The sequence below is a fragment of the Phyllobates terribilis genome, unplaced genomic scaffold (genome assembly GCF_046119375.1).
Source record: "Phyllobates terribilis strain yellow unplaced genomic scaffold, ASM4611937v1 Scaffold_3__8_contigs__length_932513732, whole genome shotgun sequence".
Taxonomy (NCBI): domain Eukaryota; kingdom Metazoa; phylum Chordata; class Amphibia; order Anura; family Dendrobatidae; genus Phyllobates; species Phyllobates terribilis.
In genome coordinates this window covers 379,165,032-379,184,417 of record NW_027362763.1, presented here as the reverse complement: position 1 = coordinate 379,184,417, position 19,386 = coordinate 379,165,032, and the positions used below count along the sequence as shown (strand labels likewise).

The 19,386-nt window shown below is 44.6% G+C and overlaps 1 protein-coding gene across 2 annotated transcripts in view; it reads left to right on the top strand.

The window, feature by feature from the left end:
• HMGCLL1 (3-hydroxy-3-methylglutaryl-CoA lyase like 1) overlaps nucleotides 1–19,386 on the top strand; it is a 285,021-nt gene that overhangs the window by 186,461 nt on the left and 79,174 nt on the right. For both annotated transcript variants that reach the window (XM_073673142.1, XM_073673141.1), the window contains 2 exons: nucleotides 6,845–6,993; nucleotides 15,839–15,902. In XM_073673142.1, coding sequence (XP_073529243.1) covers nucleotides 6,845–6,993; nucleotides 15,839–15,902 — 213 coding nt within the window. The remainder of the gene's footprint in view (nucleotides 1–6,844; nucleotides 6,994–15,838; nucleotides 15,903–19,386) is intronic.

The following is a 19,386-nucleotide window of genomic DNA, read 5'->3' as shown; positions in this document are numbered from 1 at the left end:
GACCACTACTCCCAGGGTCCTGGTAGTAGTGCCAGTGAAGGATCTGACGGCTACGACGGCAGCCAAAGGGTTTCAACAACACTTTTGTCGCCCGCACAGTTACCCTGAATGAGTGCTTACCGACCAAGGCCCAGCCTTTGAAGCAGAAGTGTTTCAGGAATTCTGTAACTTGTACAGCTGCAAGAAAATAAGGACGATGCCATATCATCCCCAGACCAACGGGTTGTGCGAGAAAATCAACCAGGTGATAATAGACCTGTTGAAGATGTGGCCCCTTGAAGAACGTAGCCTATGGCCAGAGAAGTTACCGGATTTGGTAGACCTATATAACCACATCCTGGTGAACTCCACCAACTGTACACCCGCCTACCTGATGAGAGAAAGACCTGGCAAGTTACCCATTGACTTAGACATGGGAGTTTTATCACCTAGACGACATCACCAGATGCAAACTGGGATACGGAGCGGCAGCAACAATACCGCAAGGTGCAAGAATGTGTAGAGAGAAGTTTGTCCCAGGCGAGACAGAGGCCGGAGAAACCTTATAATCAGCATGCACTTGCAGTTCCCTTGTCACCTCGAGATTAGGTACTCAAAAGGAAAAGACGAGTTCACAAATTAGATGACCAGTGGGAGGTTGAGCCATACACCGTCTTACCTTCAAATTTCGACAACACCTAGGTATGCCTCATCAGTAAAGATGGAGGAGAGACTTCAGCGGCAGTCTCAAGAGACCACCTGAAGATATGCCTTGATCAGTTGAGACACAAGGAGGATGACCAAAACAGCCCCCAGCACACAGAAAAGGTGGAAGAAATGGTTCAGACCATCCTTGGAGAATTTCCCCGGTCTTGGACCGAGGTGAACCAAGCAATCGTGGTACCTGTCCTGACCTTTCCCCAAGTAGCCTCACCGGAAGCCAGAGAGACTCTAGAACAGCAGAGAGATCAGGCGGCCCCAGAAACAGATGCTTCATCAGCAGCGGATCAGGAAAATCTACCCCCTGCTAGTGGTGAATCTGTCATACCCATGGTGAGTCAAAGAAGTCGTAGAAGACTACCAAGCCTACCAGTGTTACCTCAGACTAACCATAGTGTAGTCCACACTTAGCCCACCACACCAGCGGTAGACACTAGAGACCTGGGTAGGTTATTGGCAACCACTGTATTGCGTAGATCAACCCGTAGTACCATAGGTCAGCTCCCTGCCCGTTAAAGGGACTAAAGTGTAGTAAAATGAAAGTGTATAGTATATGGTTGTAACCATTAAGTAATCCTGAGTATATATAGTTATTAAAATTTATGGACAAATGGACCACAGGACTAGGTGTGGTCAGTGCAATGTTGAATAAAGTTAAGTGTTGGCCTTGAAAATAAACTGCAGGCGTGGCCGAAAACCAGGCCCACTGACAGAGTGCCCTGAAGCCACGCCCAGGGACGATACATGAAGTGGGTTGAGGCGGTTCCCACCAACCAACTTTCAAGTGCCCGGAAAAAGACAATTCCCGGATAGTGGCATAAAGACTAAGTGCCGCAATGACTGCTCTCAATTCTAGTTTGGTTTTTGTGATTTTTGCTTTTTGAGATTTTGTAAACTATTTGTAATGTAAATTGTTATTGCTGTTAATTGTTCAATTCAAAAGGTGTCCTCAGTCCAGGAGTACTGAATTTAACTATGGGGGGAATGTGGCACCCCAGGGGTCCGGTTGCCACAGTGGCATTGCCTCCCTCACAAGGGGTGATGCCATGCCTGGAAGCAAGGAGGGGTTCCCCAATCAAGTTTACCAGCATACAACACTTTCCTGGCTCCAGACCAGAAAGGGGAGCTCCTCCCCTTTGCAACTAAAATCTGGAGTGGAGGTAGAGTTAGTTAGAGTGAGTTGAGAGGAGTTGTATACAGGACAGCTACGAGGAAGGACCTGGGGAAGGGAGCTGTGCACAAGCTCTCCCCAGAGGAGAGAAGCGCAGAAGAACAGGACACCGGAGTCCGAGGTTGTGGGGCACTGAAGGCCCAGCAGCAGAAACCGGAGGGCAGGAGACTGCTGGTCTCCTGGCCCCACCAGATGCCCGGTGACACAGCTGCACCATGGGGCCCAGCACTGCCATGTGGGAGCGACACTTACGGAAGGCCCAAGCTGCCTGCCATACGGGCGAGGAAAAGATGCTTTACTCAGGGACGAGGGCCGCAGCATAGCTACAAGCAGAAGGGCCAAAGAGATTAGCGCAGAGGGAAGGCCTACAACTTCACCTGGCGAGGTGGATTCACAGCTTGCTTCCAGTCCGCCTGGACCTCTACTACCAGCTAGTACCCATGCCCCTTTCTGCTTAACAAAGCACAAGTAAAGATGAGAGGAAACCGCCATTAAGTTGTGGACTGGTCATTATCTGCACCATCACCTGCACTACACCGCAACTACCAGCAACATCTACCTCATAGCATCACTATATCCTGCCCTGGAGCTAAGCTCTGCCTGTGGAGAGCTGAACCAACTCTGCTGCGTCACCACCAGCTCCAGAGGATCTGCACCGCAGCGGCGGCCCCATATAGCCGCATACCACAGGTGGCGTTATGAACATTATCTGTATAAAAACTTCATTCCCCTTTTATTGAGAGCCCCAGATCATGGACCAGGTCACTGCCACCGTGATATCCCCAGCACCGACCGGCCTGGCTACCGAGTACCCCACGGCCCAGGGGGTGCGTCAACAGGACTGCTTCATTGCATCAATGGGAGAATGGATGGAGCCATGTACCGTAAAATCCTGAGTGACAACCCCCTTCCTTCCACCAGGACATTAAAAATGGGTCGGGGCTGGGTCTTCCAGCCAGACAATGACCCAAAACATACAGCCAAGGCAACAAAGGAGTGGCTCAAAAAGAAGCACATTATGCTCATGGAGTGGCCTAACCAGTCTCCAGTCCTTAATCCCATAGAAAACTTATGGAGGGAGTTGAAGCTCTGAGATGCCAAGCGACCGCCTTAAAATCTGAATGATTTAGAGATGATCTGCAAAGAGAAGTGGACCAAAATTCCTCCTGACAGGTGCGCAACCCTCATCATCACTACAAAAAAGTCTAACTGCTGTGCTTGCCAACAAGGGTTTTGCCACCAAGTATTAAGTGTTTGCCAGAGGAATCAAATACTTATTTCTCACTGCAAAATGCAAATAAATTTATCTAATTTATACAATGTGATTTTTTTGATATTTTTTTTTGGGATATTCTATCTCTCAATGTTAAAATTAACCTACCCTTAAAATTATAGACTGTTCATGTCTTTGTCAGTGGGCAAACTTACAAAAACAGCAAGGGATCAAATAATTATTTCCTTCACTGTATAGCACATGTTCAGGAGCTTAAGCAGCAGCTAAAAGAGCCGAAATTCATCAGTACTGAGCAGTTTAGCTGTCAATCCAGCTCTGGGTGAAAAAAAAAATGCATACTAGAATGCAGCATTCCACTTTCTTTCTCTCTCTGGCTCATAAGTGGAGAAAGAAACATAATTCTCAGATGAGATATATTATAGATTTTTGTTTATTTGTTTGAACTATTGACTTATTCAAAGTTTGTTCAAAACAACAGTGATTTTTTAAAGTAATAGAACTAGTGGTAGTCACCAAAAGTTCACACACATCTATACATATTAAGACACACCCCAGAACAGTTCGTAGGGTCAATCTATTACTGGGCCTTATGGACCTAGTACGTATTATTACGACATGACGATCGTGCCCGCACACAAGCTGTGTGGGCGCAATCGCCGCCTGGTGTCAGCTGATTCTGGCTGACACCTGTTAGGGTTGTGTTAGGGTTAGGGTTGTGTTAGGGTTAGGATGAGGGTTTTGTTATGGTTAGGATTAGTGTTGTGTTGGGGGTTAGGATTAGGGTTAGGGTTGTTAGGGTTGTGTTAGGGTTAGGGTTGTGTTAGGGTTGGGGTTGGGATTTTTTTAAAAGTAAAGAAAAAAAATGATGACGATATGGCGACTAGTGTTGAGCGCAAGTACTCGCTACTTGAGTTTGCATCGGGTGACATGCTCTAGTCCCTGCCCCTCATGTTTTACGGTTGTTATATAGCCAAAAAAAACATTTGGGGATTGCCTGCCATACACTAGCAATTCCCGCATGTTTTTTTTTGGTTGTTTAACAACCGTGAAACATGCGGGGTGGGGACTCGAGCACGTCACTCGAGCACCCGCGATACTTGGTGCATATCCGAGTACTCGAAGCAAACTCAAGTAGCGAGCACTTGCGCTCAAGACTAATGACAACATATTCAATATGATGACCTAATGTTATCAAATTCTGTGTCGTACCTCTGTGTTCAAAATGTTCACTATACCCTTCGATAAAATCCTTGAAGGGTATAGTTTCCAAAAGTGGGGTCACTTGTAAGGGGGTGGGGGTTTCCACTGTTTAGGCACATCAGGGGTTCTCCAAATGCGACATGGCGTCCGCTCTCGATACCAGCCAATTTTGCATTCAAAAAGTCTCACAGCACTCCTTCCCTTCTGAACCCTGCCATGCATCCAAACAGTGTTTTTTTCCCCACATATGGGGTATCTGCATACTCAGGAGAAGTTGCACAACAATTTTTGGGATCCATTTTCTCCTCTTACCCTTGTGAAAATAAAAAAATTGGGGCTAAAAGATCATGTTTGTGGAAAAAGTTAGATTTATTTATTTTCACAGCTCTACATTACATTCTTCTGTGAAGCATCTGGGAGTTCAAGGTGCTCACCACACATCTAGATACAGGTGCATCTCACTAAATTAGAATATCATCAAAAAGTTAATTTATTTCAGTTCTTCAATACAAAAAGTGAAACTCATATTATATAGAGTCATTACAAACAGAGTGAACTATTTCAAGTGTTTATTTCTGTTAATGTTGATGATTATGGCTTCCAGCCAATGAAAGCACAAAAGTCATTATCTCAGTAAATTAGAATACTTTATAACACCAGCTCGAAAAATGTTTTTAAAATCCGAAATGTTGGCCTACTGAAAGGTATGTTCTGTAAATGCACTCAATACTTGGTCGGGGCTCTTTTGCATCAATTACTGCATCAATGCGGCGTAGCATGGAGGCGATCCGCCTGTGGCAATGCTGAGGTGTTATGGAAGCCCAGGTTGCTTTGATAGCAGCCTTCAGCTCGTCTGCATTGTTGGGTCTGGTGTCTCTCATCTCCCTCTTGACAATTCCCCATAGATTCTCTACGGAGTTAAGGTCAGATGAGTTTGCTGGCCAATCAAGCACAGTGATAGTGTTGTTTTTAAACCAGGTATTGGTACTTTTGGCACTGTGGATAGGTGCCAGGTCCTGCTGGAGAATGAAATTTCCACCTCCAAAAAGCTTGTCAGCAGAGGGAAGCATGAAGTGCTCTAAAATTTCCTGTAGACCGCTGCGCTGACTTTGGTCTTGATGAAACATAGTGGACCTACACCAGCAGATGACATGGCTCCTCAAACCATCACTGATTGTGGAAACTTCACCCTAGATTTCCAGAAGCTTGGATTGTGTGCCTCTCCACTCTTCCTCCAGACTCTGGGACATTGATTTCCAAATGAAAATTGGAACTCTGGGACCTTGTGGAGTGTGTCAATGACTGCCTTCTGAACATCTGTCAAGTCAGCAGTCTTCCCCATGATTGTGGAGCCTACTGAAACAGACTAAGGGACCTTTTTAAATGCTTAGGAAGCCTTTGCAGGTGTTTTTTGTTAATCATTTTAATTTACTGAGATAATGAGTTTTGTGTTTTCATTGGCTGTAAGACGTAATCATCAACATTAGCAGAAATAAACACTTGAAATAGATCACTCTGTTTGTAATGAGTTTCACTTTTTGTATTGAAGAACTGAAATAAATTAACTTTTTGATGATATTCTAATTTAGTGAGATGCACCTGTAAGTTCTTTGAGGAGTCTAGTTTCTAAAATGGGGTCACTTGCAAAATTAAAAAAAATTGGGTCTGAAGTAAAATTTTTGTGAAAAAAAGTTAAATGATCATTGTTTTCTTCCTCATTCAAAAATTCCTGTGAAGCACCTGAAGGATTAATAAACTTCTTGAATGTGCTTTTGAGCATCTTGAGGGGTGCAGTTTTTAAAATGTTGTCACTTTTGGGTATTTTCTGTCATAAAGACCCCTCAAAGTCACTTCAAATGTGATGTTTCCCCTAAAAAAATGGTTTTGTAAATTTTGTTGGAAAAGATAGAAATCACTGGTCAACTTTTAACCCTTATAACTTCCTAACAAAAATTTGTTCCAAAACTATGCTGATGTAAAGTAGACATGTGGGAAATGTTATTTATTAAATATTGTGTGACATATCTCTCTGATTTAAGTGTATGAAAATTTAAAGTTTGAAAATTGCAAAATCATCAAAATTTTTGCCAAATTTCAGATTTTTTCACAAAATAAAGTCATAGCAAAGAAATTTTACCACTATCATGAAGTACAATATGTCACGTAAAAACATTCTCAGAATCAGTGGGATCCGTTGAAGCGTTCCAGAGTTATTACCTCAATCTGACACTGGTCAGAATTGTAAAAATTGGCCTGGTCATTAACGTGGAAACAGCCTTCGAGGGTAAATGGGTTAAAGGGTTTCCCTACTACTAACCCTTCCTAATGGCCCAAGGTGCTGCATAAATTTTACAAAATAGTCTATCCTTACCTCATGGACTGACATTGTTCTTCATGTCTGACCCCTATGTCCACTGCCTTTGGTACAGGGGTCACATGGCATTGTTTATGTCAAGAGACCAACAAGGAACACTGTAGAAACCCCTTTCAGTGAATTATAAGCATTTTATTTATTTATTGTATTTGAATTTGTTTTCCAGATTGCTGCTGGAGCTAAAGAAGTATCTGTATTTGGAGCAGCATCAGAGACATTTAGTGAGAAGAACATTAATTGTTCTATTGAGGAAAGTATGGGAAGATTTGAAGACGTCATAAAGTCCGCACACAGCTTACACGTTCCAGTACGCGGGTATTTACAATTTTGCTTAAACTGTTTTTAATTCATAAAAGAGTAGTTCAGGATTAGTAATTTGGGATCATTTGTATAGGAAGGCTTATGCTGACCAGTGCTTGGTTTTAGCAGTCGAAATTTTACTGTTCTTACTTTCATCACCTTTCATGTAGTAAGAGGAATAGAGCTAGGGGTTCAGTTCAGGAAGGGGGGGGGCAAAAGATCTGAGTGGGCTCCTAACCAGATAACTGTGTGTACAACTATGGTGGTGCACCCTAATCATAGGTTTAAAGCAACCTCAGCAGATGACTATGCTGTTACTGAAAATCTCTATACAAAGAATAACACTCATATTACCAGCATATAGTGACCATATAGTGGTAGACACCAGTGGTGCAGAACACATAAGAGATTACAGTACAGTTATTGATAGTGACTTACAGCTGATGTTCTTTCTGGTGGAGTCTTTCACTTTTCCCATCTTTTCCATCTGGCCCAGACAGAAATGACAACTTCTTCCATCCAGGACTCATCTGAAGACGTTACAACAAAGACACAATTGACTTATCGCCTTTCAGTAGCCCCCTCCCACAGTATGACAGCACCAAGTTTACACCCACACTGCATGACAGCCCCCAGTAGCCCTCCACTGTGTGATGGCCCTCAGTAACCCCCTCCACTGTAAGATGGCCCCCAGGAGTTCAACACTGTATGCTTGGCCCCCAGTAGTCCCAACACACTGTGTGCATGGCTCCCAGTAGTCCCCCACACTGTATGCATGGCCCACTGTTGTCCTCCCACACTGTACGCTTGGCCCCTAGTAGCCCCCACATTGTATGCATGGCCTCCAGTATTTCAGTAGTCCCCCACACTGTATGTATGGCCCCTAGAAGCCCACCACACTGTATGCATGGCCCCCAGTAGTCCACCCACAGTGTATGCATGGCCCCCTAATATTCCAGTAGTTCCCCTCACTGTATGCATGGCCCCAGAACACTCCCACACTGTATACATTCCCCCCACAATGTATAGATGGCCCACAGTAGTCCCAACACGGCATGCATGGTCCCCAGTAGCCCCCCCTCACTGTATGCATAAACCCACAGTAGCCCACACACATTGTATGCATGGCCCAGAGTAGCCCCTCCACACACTATGCCTGGCCCCTGGTAGCACCCCCACACTGTATGCATACCCACCCAGTATTCCAGTAGTCCCTCACACTGTATGCCTGACCTCCAGTAGCCCCCAACATCGTATGCATGGCCCCACAGTATCCCACCCACACTGTATGCGTGGCCTCCAGTAGCCCTCTCACATTCTATATATGACCATCAGTAGCCTCCCCACACTGTATTCATGGCTCCCAGTAGCCCTCCAACATTGTTTGCATGACCCCACAATAACCCTCATACATTCTATGCATGTACCCCAGTAGCCCTCCCAGATTGTATGCAGGGCCACCAGTAGCCCCTCACACTGTATGCATGGCTTATAGTATTCCATTAGCCACCCCCCACATTATATGGTGGCCCCCAGTAGTTCAAATTTGAAAAAAAAAAACATCACTCCTTTGACAAAAAAGTTGCACGGATAAGGTCCCAACCTCCTTCCCCTCCTGCCAACCACGTTCAACCGAGAGGGGATGATTATCCTCTTCATCCTCTGCTTGCCCACCACCTCTTCCTCCTCCATTACTTCCTCTGTTCTTGCACCTTCACTAACAGTTTGCCTGGTATCACCAAACCCCCTCAATCGCAGAAATCCACCTTCACTTGGCATCCACCTGTGTGACGAGAGTCTGGAACTTTGAGACATTCCCATCCCTTCCACATCCTCCTCTTCTGGGACCACCACCTCTTGCCGCAGGTTGTTCAAAGTCTGCTCCAGCATGTAGATGACCTAAATAGTGATGCTGATGACGGCATCGTCAGTGCTAACAAGTTTAGTAGCCATTTCAAAACTGTGCAGAAGGGTGCAGAGGTTCTTAATCTGTTCCCACTCCGTAAATTTGATATGCCCCATGTCCGTACTGCATTGGCCCAGGCTATACTGCATCAGAGCTCGTTGCTGCTGGCACAGTTGCTGCAACATGTGCAGAGTGGAATTCCACCACGTCGGCACATCGCAGATCAACCTGTTAACTGATATGGACAAAGACCTCTGTATTGATGCAAGTCAATGACATGAGGGGTGCGAATGGCTTAAGTGAGCACACAGCTTCCTTACTTTGTGAAGCAGCTCAACCAGGCCAGGACAGTGGGGGAGAAATCGCTGTACCACCAGGTTGAGGACGTGAGCCATGCAAGGCACATGTGTGAGCTTGCCTCGGCCTAGGGCCACTAACCGGTTCGTACTGTTATCGCACATGGCCTTCCCTGGCTCCAGGTTAAGCGGAGACAGAAATTGATCAAACTGAGCATGGAGAGCTGCCCACAACTCTTCACCTGTATGACTGTGATCTCCAAGGCATATTAATTTTAAGACTGCTGATTGCCGTGAGGCCTGACTGTGCAGTATGGAGGTGGTGTGGATTCACTCTGCAGCCTTGGAACACGTGTCTCGTTAAGGCAGAGGTTGAGTGCACAGCTGGAGGCCCTAGAGGAGTTGGAGAACGCAGAAGCAGCGGAGGAAGTGGGAAATACAGAGGTTTCTTCTGCAAGCCTAGGGGATTCCAAGATTTGTGGAGCAGCCCCTTCCCAGCCTGCCCCCACAGACACCAGAGTCACCCAGTGCCCAGTAAGCAAGATGTAACGCCCTTGGTCATGCTTACTCACCAAGGTGTCTGTGGTGAAATGCACCCTGGCACACGTAGATTTAGAGAAGGAACGGGTGATGTTGTCTGCGACATGCTGGTGTAGCGCAGGCACAGCTTTCTTAGAGAAGTAATGGGGAGTGGGCAACTGATACTGGGGGACTGCGACAGCCATCAGCTTTCGGAAACCATCTGTATCTACCAGGCGTTAAAGGCAGCATTTCCATGGCCAACAGATTGGAGATGGTGGAATTCAACCTCTTAGCTTTGTCATGCGTAGCATGAATCAGTCTTCTACATGACCACAACTGCGGGGACCGAGGGCTGGCTGCGGTGCTGAGAGACGGCAGAGTATGGTGAACAGGACAAACTGCTGGGCCGTGAGTGAGGTGCAGGCGCAGATGTTACAGTGGATTGAGAAACATGTGGTGTGCTCGGTGAAACAAACACAGCAGGCGTGTCCATTTCTGTTACAGCTGACGGGCTGTCACTCAGCCTGACTGGAGCGGGTAAGGAACTGGAGTTTCCGTGATGGGTGACCTGCATGACAATACTTGGCACAGTAACAGAGGAGGAGGAAGAAGCAACGAATGCCTTTGATGGGGCAGCTGATGGTTGTTGAGGTCTGCTGGTCCGCATTTCAGCGTGGTGAGATTCCCAGCGTAACGCATGTTGTTTGAGCATGTGAACGTTCATCCATGTAGTAGTCAAATTATTGCAGTTTTTCTATCTACTGAGTCTTTTATCGCAAAGTTTGCAGATAAAGTGAGTTGGCTCATCCTTTGCAGTGACAAAAAAGGCCCATGCTAGGCAACCCTTGCTGCCCCGGTGAGCTGCAGACCCGTGACCTCTGCTGGCCACAGCCACGGTTGTGGCTAAGGATGCAGTTCTCCTCATGCTTGCATCACTCCGTGTCTGCGCCGTACGGTGAAATGTAACCTCCTCGTCTTCCTCCTTCACCTCCTCAGATGAGCTACTCGGCTGCCTGACTCTGGGTTCACCCCAAGTTGGATCTTCAACCTCGTCATCATCCAATGTGTTATCCCATTCCTCGCTCTCACAGTGACCCTTCTCCTCTTGTTGCCCTGACAGCACAGTGCAGTCTGCATGAGCCTCAGGTATCTGAGTCTCATTGGGATCCTGACGAGGGTCAGGAACCTGCTCGGACCCTACTTCGTCCTGCTCCGAATCCAAGCTAAAAAAATTTTGGGCATCAGTGCAGATGCTTTCCTCCTCTTGACTCTGACTGTTTGGAGTACACTTCTGATGCCCATGGTATAGAATGGGTGAAAAGGTCTACAGACTCGCCCATCTGTGGTTTGCTACAGTAAGTTGGGCAGTTGGACTGTTGTGACGCGGGGAGGAAGCTTGGGTAATTGGGGTGCCACCTCTGTGGATTGTACTGCATGTGATGCTGAGGTGGTGGAAGAAGAGGAGAGGTCTCTTGAAGCCATCCGCTGGAGCACCTGCTCTTTCTGGCCCTTAACAACAAGGCGTATCACTATGCGGCTGCCAAAGAAAGGGAGTGGAGTAGGCCGTCCAGTATCAGAAGTTGTCAGTTGTCTTTGGATAGGACCTGTTTCTGTTGGTTCACTATTGCTTTCACTAACATTACCACGTACCCCACGTACACCTTGAACACCAAGCCTATTCCCCCTTCCACCACACCCTTTTTTAGTGTGGATGAGGCCGATAAAACATACGAGATTCTCCACACCATTTCAAACTGAGATGTCCCCTGTTCTATCACTTTAGTAACAGAAGAAAGTATTTTTTTTAGTGTGGATGAGGCCTGTATAACATAGGAAATATTCTCCTAACTATTTCATACTGAGATGTCCCCTGCTGTATCATATTAGGAACAGAAGAATTTTTTTTTTCCTGTGGATGAGCCCAGTATGACATAGAATATATGCTCCAAAATATTTCAAACTCAGATCTAGCCTGCTGTATCACGTTACTCAGAGCAAAAATTATATTTTGTGTTACTCTGCATAAGCTCTGGGTACAGCTGAATTTCACCGCCATTGTCTTAGTAGCTGGCTTATAGCACAATGTATCACGTTTGTCACACGAAAAAATATTTTTTGGACTGTGCACTATCACATTAGCAAAAGAAAAAAAAAGTTTTTTTGTGCTCTTCAATCAGAAGCTCTGCAGACTCTGCATAAAGCAGAATTTCAACCCCACAAAATTGAAAGGTGGGCTGCGCTTACTTGCTTGATCACATTAGTAAGTGGAAAAATAGTTTGAAGGTATACTCATGCATGAAGCTCAATACAAGTGGTGCACAACGCTGTTCCATGGCATGGGCCCCGATCTTTCTGTCAGAATATCAGTACTTGCACAAGAAAAAAAAAACGTGCTGCACCAGCGGTTGCAGAGGTACACAGGCCAGGAATTATCTACACCATCTGACTTCCACACAAGCGCCCATCTAGCTAGCTAATATCTGTCATTACACAGGAGTACACTGAGTTGCGTTTGTCTCCCCAGCAGTTACATGGATAAAATGGTGCTGAGGGAACGTGGCCGCTTTTTATATAGGGAGGACATGTGATTTCAGCAGCCAATTGCCCAAACCCTTTTGGCTGGACAGTGTGGATGCTTCTTACGTTCTGATTGGCTAGCCACACTTTCCTGACTTAAAGTTACCGTCTACCAGAAAAAAAAAAGCATGCGCCACTGATCTTACCTGTTCTGAGCTCTCCACAGCCCCCACACTCATCTACCACGTCTCCCCGCTCAACATACACTTGCACTATGATAGCAAAACTGTTCAAAATGCTGCGGTTGCCCCATATTCACGTTCCCGCGCTTATTCGTCAAACAATTTCCGATTTTAACTAATTTTGCTCGCCTTTCTGACCACAAATCTGAATGTGCCACATTCGTGCCCAATTTGAAACTTTAGAACATTCGCCGAGCAAATTCGCTTAACGCTAATTACCACCACATAGTGACCAAATAATACCACATACAAGGTACAAATACCACCACACCACGACCAGACCACATATTATCACCACATAGTGACCAAATACTTCAATACTGATCATTAATAAAAAACACAATACTAATATTACCATGAGTGCCATTATACACAGGAGCCCTGTACAAAGTTTACAGTGTATAGTGTCAGTGTACAGAGAACACACTGACTCACCAGTGACATCTCTAGTTTATGACCTTCGTCTTCGCTTTTCTTTATCCAGTACAGCCACCATCACTTCTTTCAGCCAGGACTAATCCCTGCAGAAAATAACAGTTATCTAGAGCACCGCTTCCAGAGCACATTCCTCAATTTTTCCCCAACTTCTACACTACACCAGATGAAAAAAAAGCAACATAGTGTCACCCTGCACAGTAATAGGACCTCCCCCCACTGAAAACAGCATTATCAAAAATAAAATACATCATAGCAGTAATAATATCCATGATTAGCCCCTACTGTAATAATGTCTCTACATTCTGCCCCCAATGTTTCTACATTCTGCCCCCAATGTCTCTACATCCTGCTCCCAGTGTCTTTCCATTCTTCCTCCAATGTCTCTTCATCCTGCCACCATAATGCGTCTTCATAAAAAAAAGTAAAAAAAAAAAGTTTCTCTGTACCTTGCCGCATTCCAGCGTCGCCTGACTCTCCCATCATCCGAGGCACGGTCACTGACGCATGGAAAAAACCTGGGAGTCTGAACTGAATCGTAAATTGATGTGCATGCAAAATGTAAATGCATGTTCACATAAGGCCACTAGACAGAGAAAAACCAAAAACAAGCAAAATACCCAAATAACTGGAAGTAAATGGATAAATCGCACAGTGCAAAAATAATGATAAATAATAAAGGGTATTTAGTTAACATAATTTTGATCAAAATAATATAAAAGCCATCCCACCACGTCACGGTAACTCTTATGGGACAGTCCTAACTCTAATATTAAAACCTTACCATTTGTCAAACGACATACATATGGACAAGGGCAGAGAGACAGAACCCGTAGTTATTACGTGTTATCCGAGCATGCTCGGGTGTTATCCGAGCATCTTGGGTATGCTCTGATACTATGTTTGAGTCCCTGAGGCTGCATGTTTTGCAGCAGTAGACAGCCACAACACATGCGGGAATTGCCTAACAGGTTGGGTTGCGACTGTCTACCGACACAAAACATGCAGCAGCAGGGACTCAACCATTATCAGAGCACGCCCAAGATACTCGGATAACATACGAGCATGCTGGGATAACACATTATACTAGCACATTTGCTCAACACTAGTCAAAGCAGGAAAACACAAATACTATGCAGGAGAAGAAACTTCAGCAATTATGCAGAGAAGCATAAATCTATATCTGGCAGTTCCTAACAGTGAGCTGGAAGATTTAGTAGAGTATTGTGCTTTCCAATTGGCTTAAGCAGGGAGCTGATAACTTCAGCTGGGCAGCACTCACACCCACGCTATCAGACCGGATAGCACTGCAGATCCCAGCCACTCCAACCTTAGTGACTGGACAGAGGCCACCATCTGCCTTCTGGTTCTGATATCTCTTCTATCATCAGCGTCACCTGCAGAGTGAATACGGTGGCGCTTGGTGACAGAAGCAGAAGTCACAGGAGCAGGTTCTGGTGGAGATGTGACCAAAGGTTGGGGATTACTTTGTTAGACAAAGGTATAGAAACATAATAGAAATGTTTTATATCTGAAAAGTCTTGTATAAAATGTAATCACAAGGCAATACAAAAATACATCTCACAAGTTCATTGTGCTCAGGAATCCTAGTGGTAAAGGAAAAGGCACTTTTTTCACAATTCACATTTGAAGGAAGGGGTTGTGAAGTTACTTTTATTCATTCATTATTGTCTCTAAGCAAATAGTGCATTTTGGATGAATTTACTGGATCCCATCTTTACTTACACTCTCTCTGATGTAAAGAAGGGGTCCTCTGAACTCACAACGCCTTATCTATTTTGAGACAATAAAAAAAGAATAAAACTATCTACGACTTCATGAACACTTGCTTCCAATGTGTATTGTGCCATAAAAGTGCCTGTTTTTTCTCCAGGGCTAGGATTCCTGTCCCCAATAAGTCTTAATGAACTACATAAAAAAGCACTAGCTGTGAGGGAACCTTAAGAGCAGGCAAAACTTTCCACTTTCACTGCACAATACCATAAGTGAGCCTCTATACCTGTATCATCTCTTAGATTTTTTTGTGCGAACATACTCAGCCGTTCACTTGTAATTTTCTCCAGACTGTTCCAGCCTCACAAAAGAAATATAAAGTGGATAAAAAGTTGTATATACTCAGCTGTATCAAAAGAAAAAAAAGTTATGGGTCTCAAAATATGGCAACACAAAAATAAATTAATTTGTAAGTATTTTTCTTGTGCAAATGTATTATAATATAAAATCTGGATACATTTGGAATCACTGAAATTTGACTTCTGACAGAATAAAGAACCATTCAGGGAATAGCACACAATTTTGAACATGAAAAAGCAATGGTGGAATTAGTTTGCTGTGTCCTGAAAGAGAACTTATCATATCAGATAACGCTATTAACTTGGAGATAGTTAATCTGCAGGTTATTAGCATTAGGCCACGGCCCCACTATCAGTATTTGGTCAGTATTCGGTAAGTATTTTTTTCTCAGGACTGGGAGCCAAAACCAGGTGAGGAACAATTCAGAGAAAAGGTATAATAGAAACAAGTCACCAATTCTGCATTTATCACCCACTCCTGGTTTTGTCTCCCACTCTTGAGAAAAAGTACTGACTGAATACTGACCAAATACTGATAGTGTGGCCGTGGCCTTGGAGAGGTTCCCGCTGGCCGTACTAAAAGAAAATTAACTTTATTCCTCCCAGGAGCCGCAGGCAGGATGATAATGTTTGTAAAGCGCTGCGGAACATGATGGTTCTATATAAGTAAAGCATAGTAAAACACTATTAACCTGCAGATTAACTCTATATCTGCAGGTTAACACTGGTGTCTGATGTGACAAGTTCCCTTAAAGGCTAAAGTTGGATAAAAACTTATAGGTTTATTAGCAATAAGAAAACTTTTGTTACACTCATGTTTGTTGATATAAAACATGCTTGCCTTTACAGATATGTGTCTTGTGTAATCGGCTGCCCTTATGAAGGAAGTATTGAAGCTCATAAAGTAGCAGAGGTAAGATGCTATTTAGAACTATTAATAAGGCTAGAAATTACTTTAAATCGAATTTCGTGAGTTTCACAGGTCTCCGTAAATTCGAAACAGTTTACGATTCCATTTGCACAGATCGGCCTAAATAGAAAATGCCCTGCACGATTTCACACACTGCTGAAGAGTCACAGAGCAGATTTAAGATGTCAGGCGTGGCCAGGTCGACTTCCCCAAAATGGCCAGCAGCTATCACATCACATGGTCTAGCGCAGCCAGTCAGTAGGAGCTGAATGAAAGTAAATTCAGCACTCCAAAATTATGCAAACGGTGAGATTTATTTATGATGGACAATCCACAAAAGTGAAACCTTTTGGTCTATCATTTAGACCTTCATCAGTCAACAAATTGCCTAGGAACATAACATCAGGAAACAGTACAATAGTATACCAGCTGAATCCACCGCTATGAGGAGAGTGAAAGTGACGCGCCCCCTGGGCCAGTGCTGTAGTGCGGCACGCGTGCGCGCGGGGAATACCCGGAGCCGGATCAGATAGGGGTAGTAGTCCTCGTGGCGGTGACCCGGTCCGTGCCCAGGGTGTCAAACTAAGTGGCGTTATTGATATGATGGTATTAGTGTCCGACTACGCCACCCGTTGAATGCGGCTATGAAGCCGCCGCTGCAGGGCAGTCCGCTGAGGCCGGTGGTACGGATGTGCAGCGTGGATGGTATAACCCCCAACGGGAGGGGTATGGCCTCAGGGCAGCTATGTTAGAGATGACAATGGGAGTGATGGTGCGGGTGTCCCAGTACTGATGGTGCAGGTGCGACGACTGTTAGAACCTTGCTGTTAGGTTTTTTTTCCTTTGCTGGTCACATGACCTTGTTGGCCTATTTAATCCTGCTCCGCCCTTCTGGCTTTGCTGGACTTCATTGTATATCTACTTTCTAGCTAGCCTGTGCTCTGTATCTAACTCTGTTAGTCTGCTTGGTCTACGGACCTCTATGTTCTATCTATTTTGTTTGTTCGTCTGTCTGCTACTATTTCTGTTAGGAGGTGTCCCATATTCCTCCCAGTCCTTAGTACTTGTAGGGATTCCCTCCCCACATCTATAGGTCTCCGTACAGACTAGCTTAGGACTTTAGCAGGTCTGATCGCAGGATCAGGTTCCCTGTTACATCGTAGGGATTCAGCTGAGTCCTATAGTAGGGACAGATCTCCTCTCTTTCCTTAGCTTTGGTAGCAGAACATAACAGTAAGTCCAGCCAGCAAATTCTCTAAGGAAAGATTTTTCTGTTCCATCATGGTGTCGGTTCAGGATTTGGCTCATCGCCTGCAGGGACTCTCTCTGGAGGTGGCCGAGCTCCGTCAGCACGTGAGTAACTGTCCTGGAGCACATTTCTTGGAGCCTAAGGTATGTTTGCCGGATTTATTTTTTGGTGAACACCGAGAATTTTTTTCATTTAAAAATGCTTGCTTATTGTATTTTCGTTTGAGACCTAAGTCCTCTGGGGATGAATCCCAGCGCGTAGGGTTCATAATGTCACTTTTGCGCAAAGAGCCTCAGGAGTGGGCCTTTTCTTTGCAACCTAGTGATTCATGCTTCAGATCAGTGGATAGTTTTTTTTCTGCTTTGGGACTATTATATGATGATCCTGACCGTGTGGCATCAGCTGAGACTGAGTTGAGACGTTTAAAACAAGGATCGGGTAATGTGGAAAAATATTGTACACATTTTCGTCGTTGCTCCACTCAAACAGGGTGGAACGATTCTGCTCTGAAAAGTCTATTTCTTGCTGGGCTCAGTGAAAGGGTTAAAGACCTGCTAATTGCTTATCCTACACCTGAGGATTTGCAACAGGCTATGCAATTAGCTATACGGGTGGATAGAAGACTGCGTGCTAGGGTTAATGAGAGCAAATCCTCTGCTATGTCAGTTTCTGGTTATGATAATGTGTGTACTAACAGTGGTGAACCGATGGAGATTGGATCGGTGGCACCTCGCTCTCAAGAAAAAGACCGTCGTTTTTCGGAAGGCTTGTGTTTCTATTGCGGAAAATCTGGTCATTTGATTAAAGGCTGTGAGCTTCGTATGAAGAAAGAAAAAAAAAAGGTCAGTCACGCCCGTATTGCCTGTTTAAATTCCAAGGGTATATTTTTAGCTGCTTCCACGATTGCTCAGGAAAAATTGATGGAATTTCGGGTGTTTGTTGATTGCGGGTCTACACTGAATGTAATTGATGGGGGATTCGTGGAAAAACTCAATTTAAAACCTGAACCTTTATCATCTCCCATTGCTGTGGTTTCTGTGGATGGCTCCCCTTTGAAGAATATTACTCTCAAGGTCAGTGAATTTCCTCTCACTATTAATGGTGTTCACCATGAGAAATTGGATTTGGTAGTTTTGAATAACTTGCCTTCTCCAGTAATATTGGGATTGCCCTGGTTAAAATTTCACAATCCTGTACTGGATTGGTCTACCAGTGAAATTAAATCCTGGAGCCATAAATGTTATGACAAGTGTTGTAACGGGCGTATTGCAGCTTTGGATAGGGGAGAATTGCCTGTTCCTATTCAGGATTTTTGGAGAGTTTTTTCTGAGAAAGAATCGCAGGTTTTGCCTCCCCATAGAGACTATGATTGTTCTATTGAATTTGTCCCTGGAGCGACTCTTTCTAAAAGTCGTTTATTTAACCTTACTATTCCTGAGAGGAAAGCTTTGGAGGAATACATACAGACAAGTTTGGCCGCCGGTCACATTAGGCCCTCTAAGTCTCCTGTGGCGGTTGGATTTTTTTTTGTAAAAAAAAAGGACGGCGGTTTACGTCCTTGTCTGGATTTTCGTGAGATTAACAAAATTACGGTGCGCAATCCTTACCCACTGCCATTGATTCCTGATCTGTTTAACCAGTTATTGGGGGCCAAGTGGTTCTCTAAAATTGACCTTAAGGGGGCATACAATCTGTTGCGCATGAAGGAGGGTGATGAATGGAAGACTGCTTTTAACACTCCTGTGGGTCATTTTGAGAATCTGGTTATGCCTTTTGGTCTTACTAATGCTCCTGCATTTTTTCAGAATCTGATTAATGACATCCTTAGACCTTTGATCGGTAAAAATGTGGTTGTGTATTTGGATGACATTTTGATTTATTCGCCAGATCTGGAGTCTCATTGGCGGAGCGTGCGTGAGGTATTACAGTTATTAATGGACAATTCGCTTTTTGCTAAGCTGGAGAAATGTGAGTTCGCGGTACAGAGAATTGGTTTTTTGGGCTACATTATCTCCAGCAAAGGTTTTGAGATGGATCCGGTTAAGGTTCAGGCTGTGCAGGAATGGCCTAGGCCTATTGGTTTGAAATCGATACAGAGGTTTTTGGGTTTCGCCAATTACTATAGAAAATTCATAAAAAAATTTTCTAGTATTGTCAAACCTCTGACTGATCTCACCAGGAAAGGTGCTGATGCGGTTCAGTGGTCTTCTGAGGCCATTGAAGCTTTTGTGTATCTCA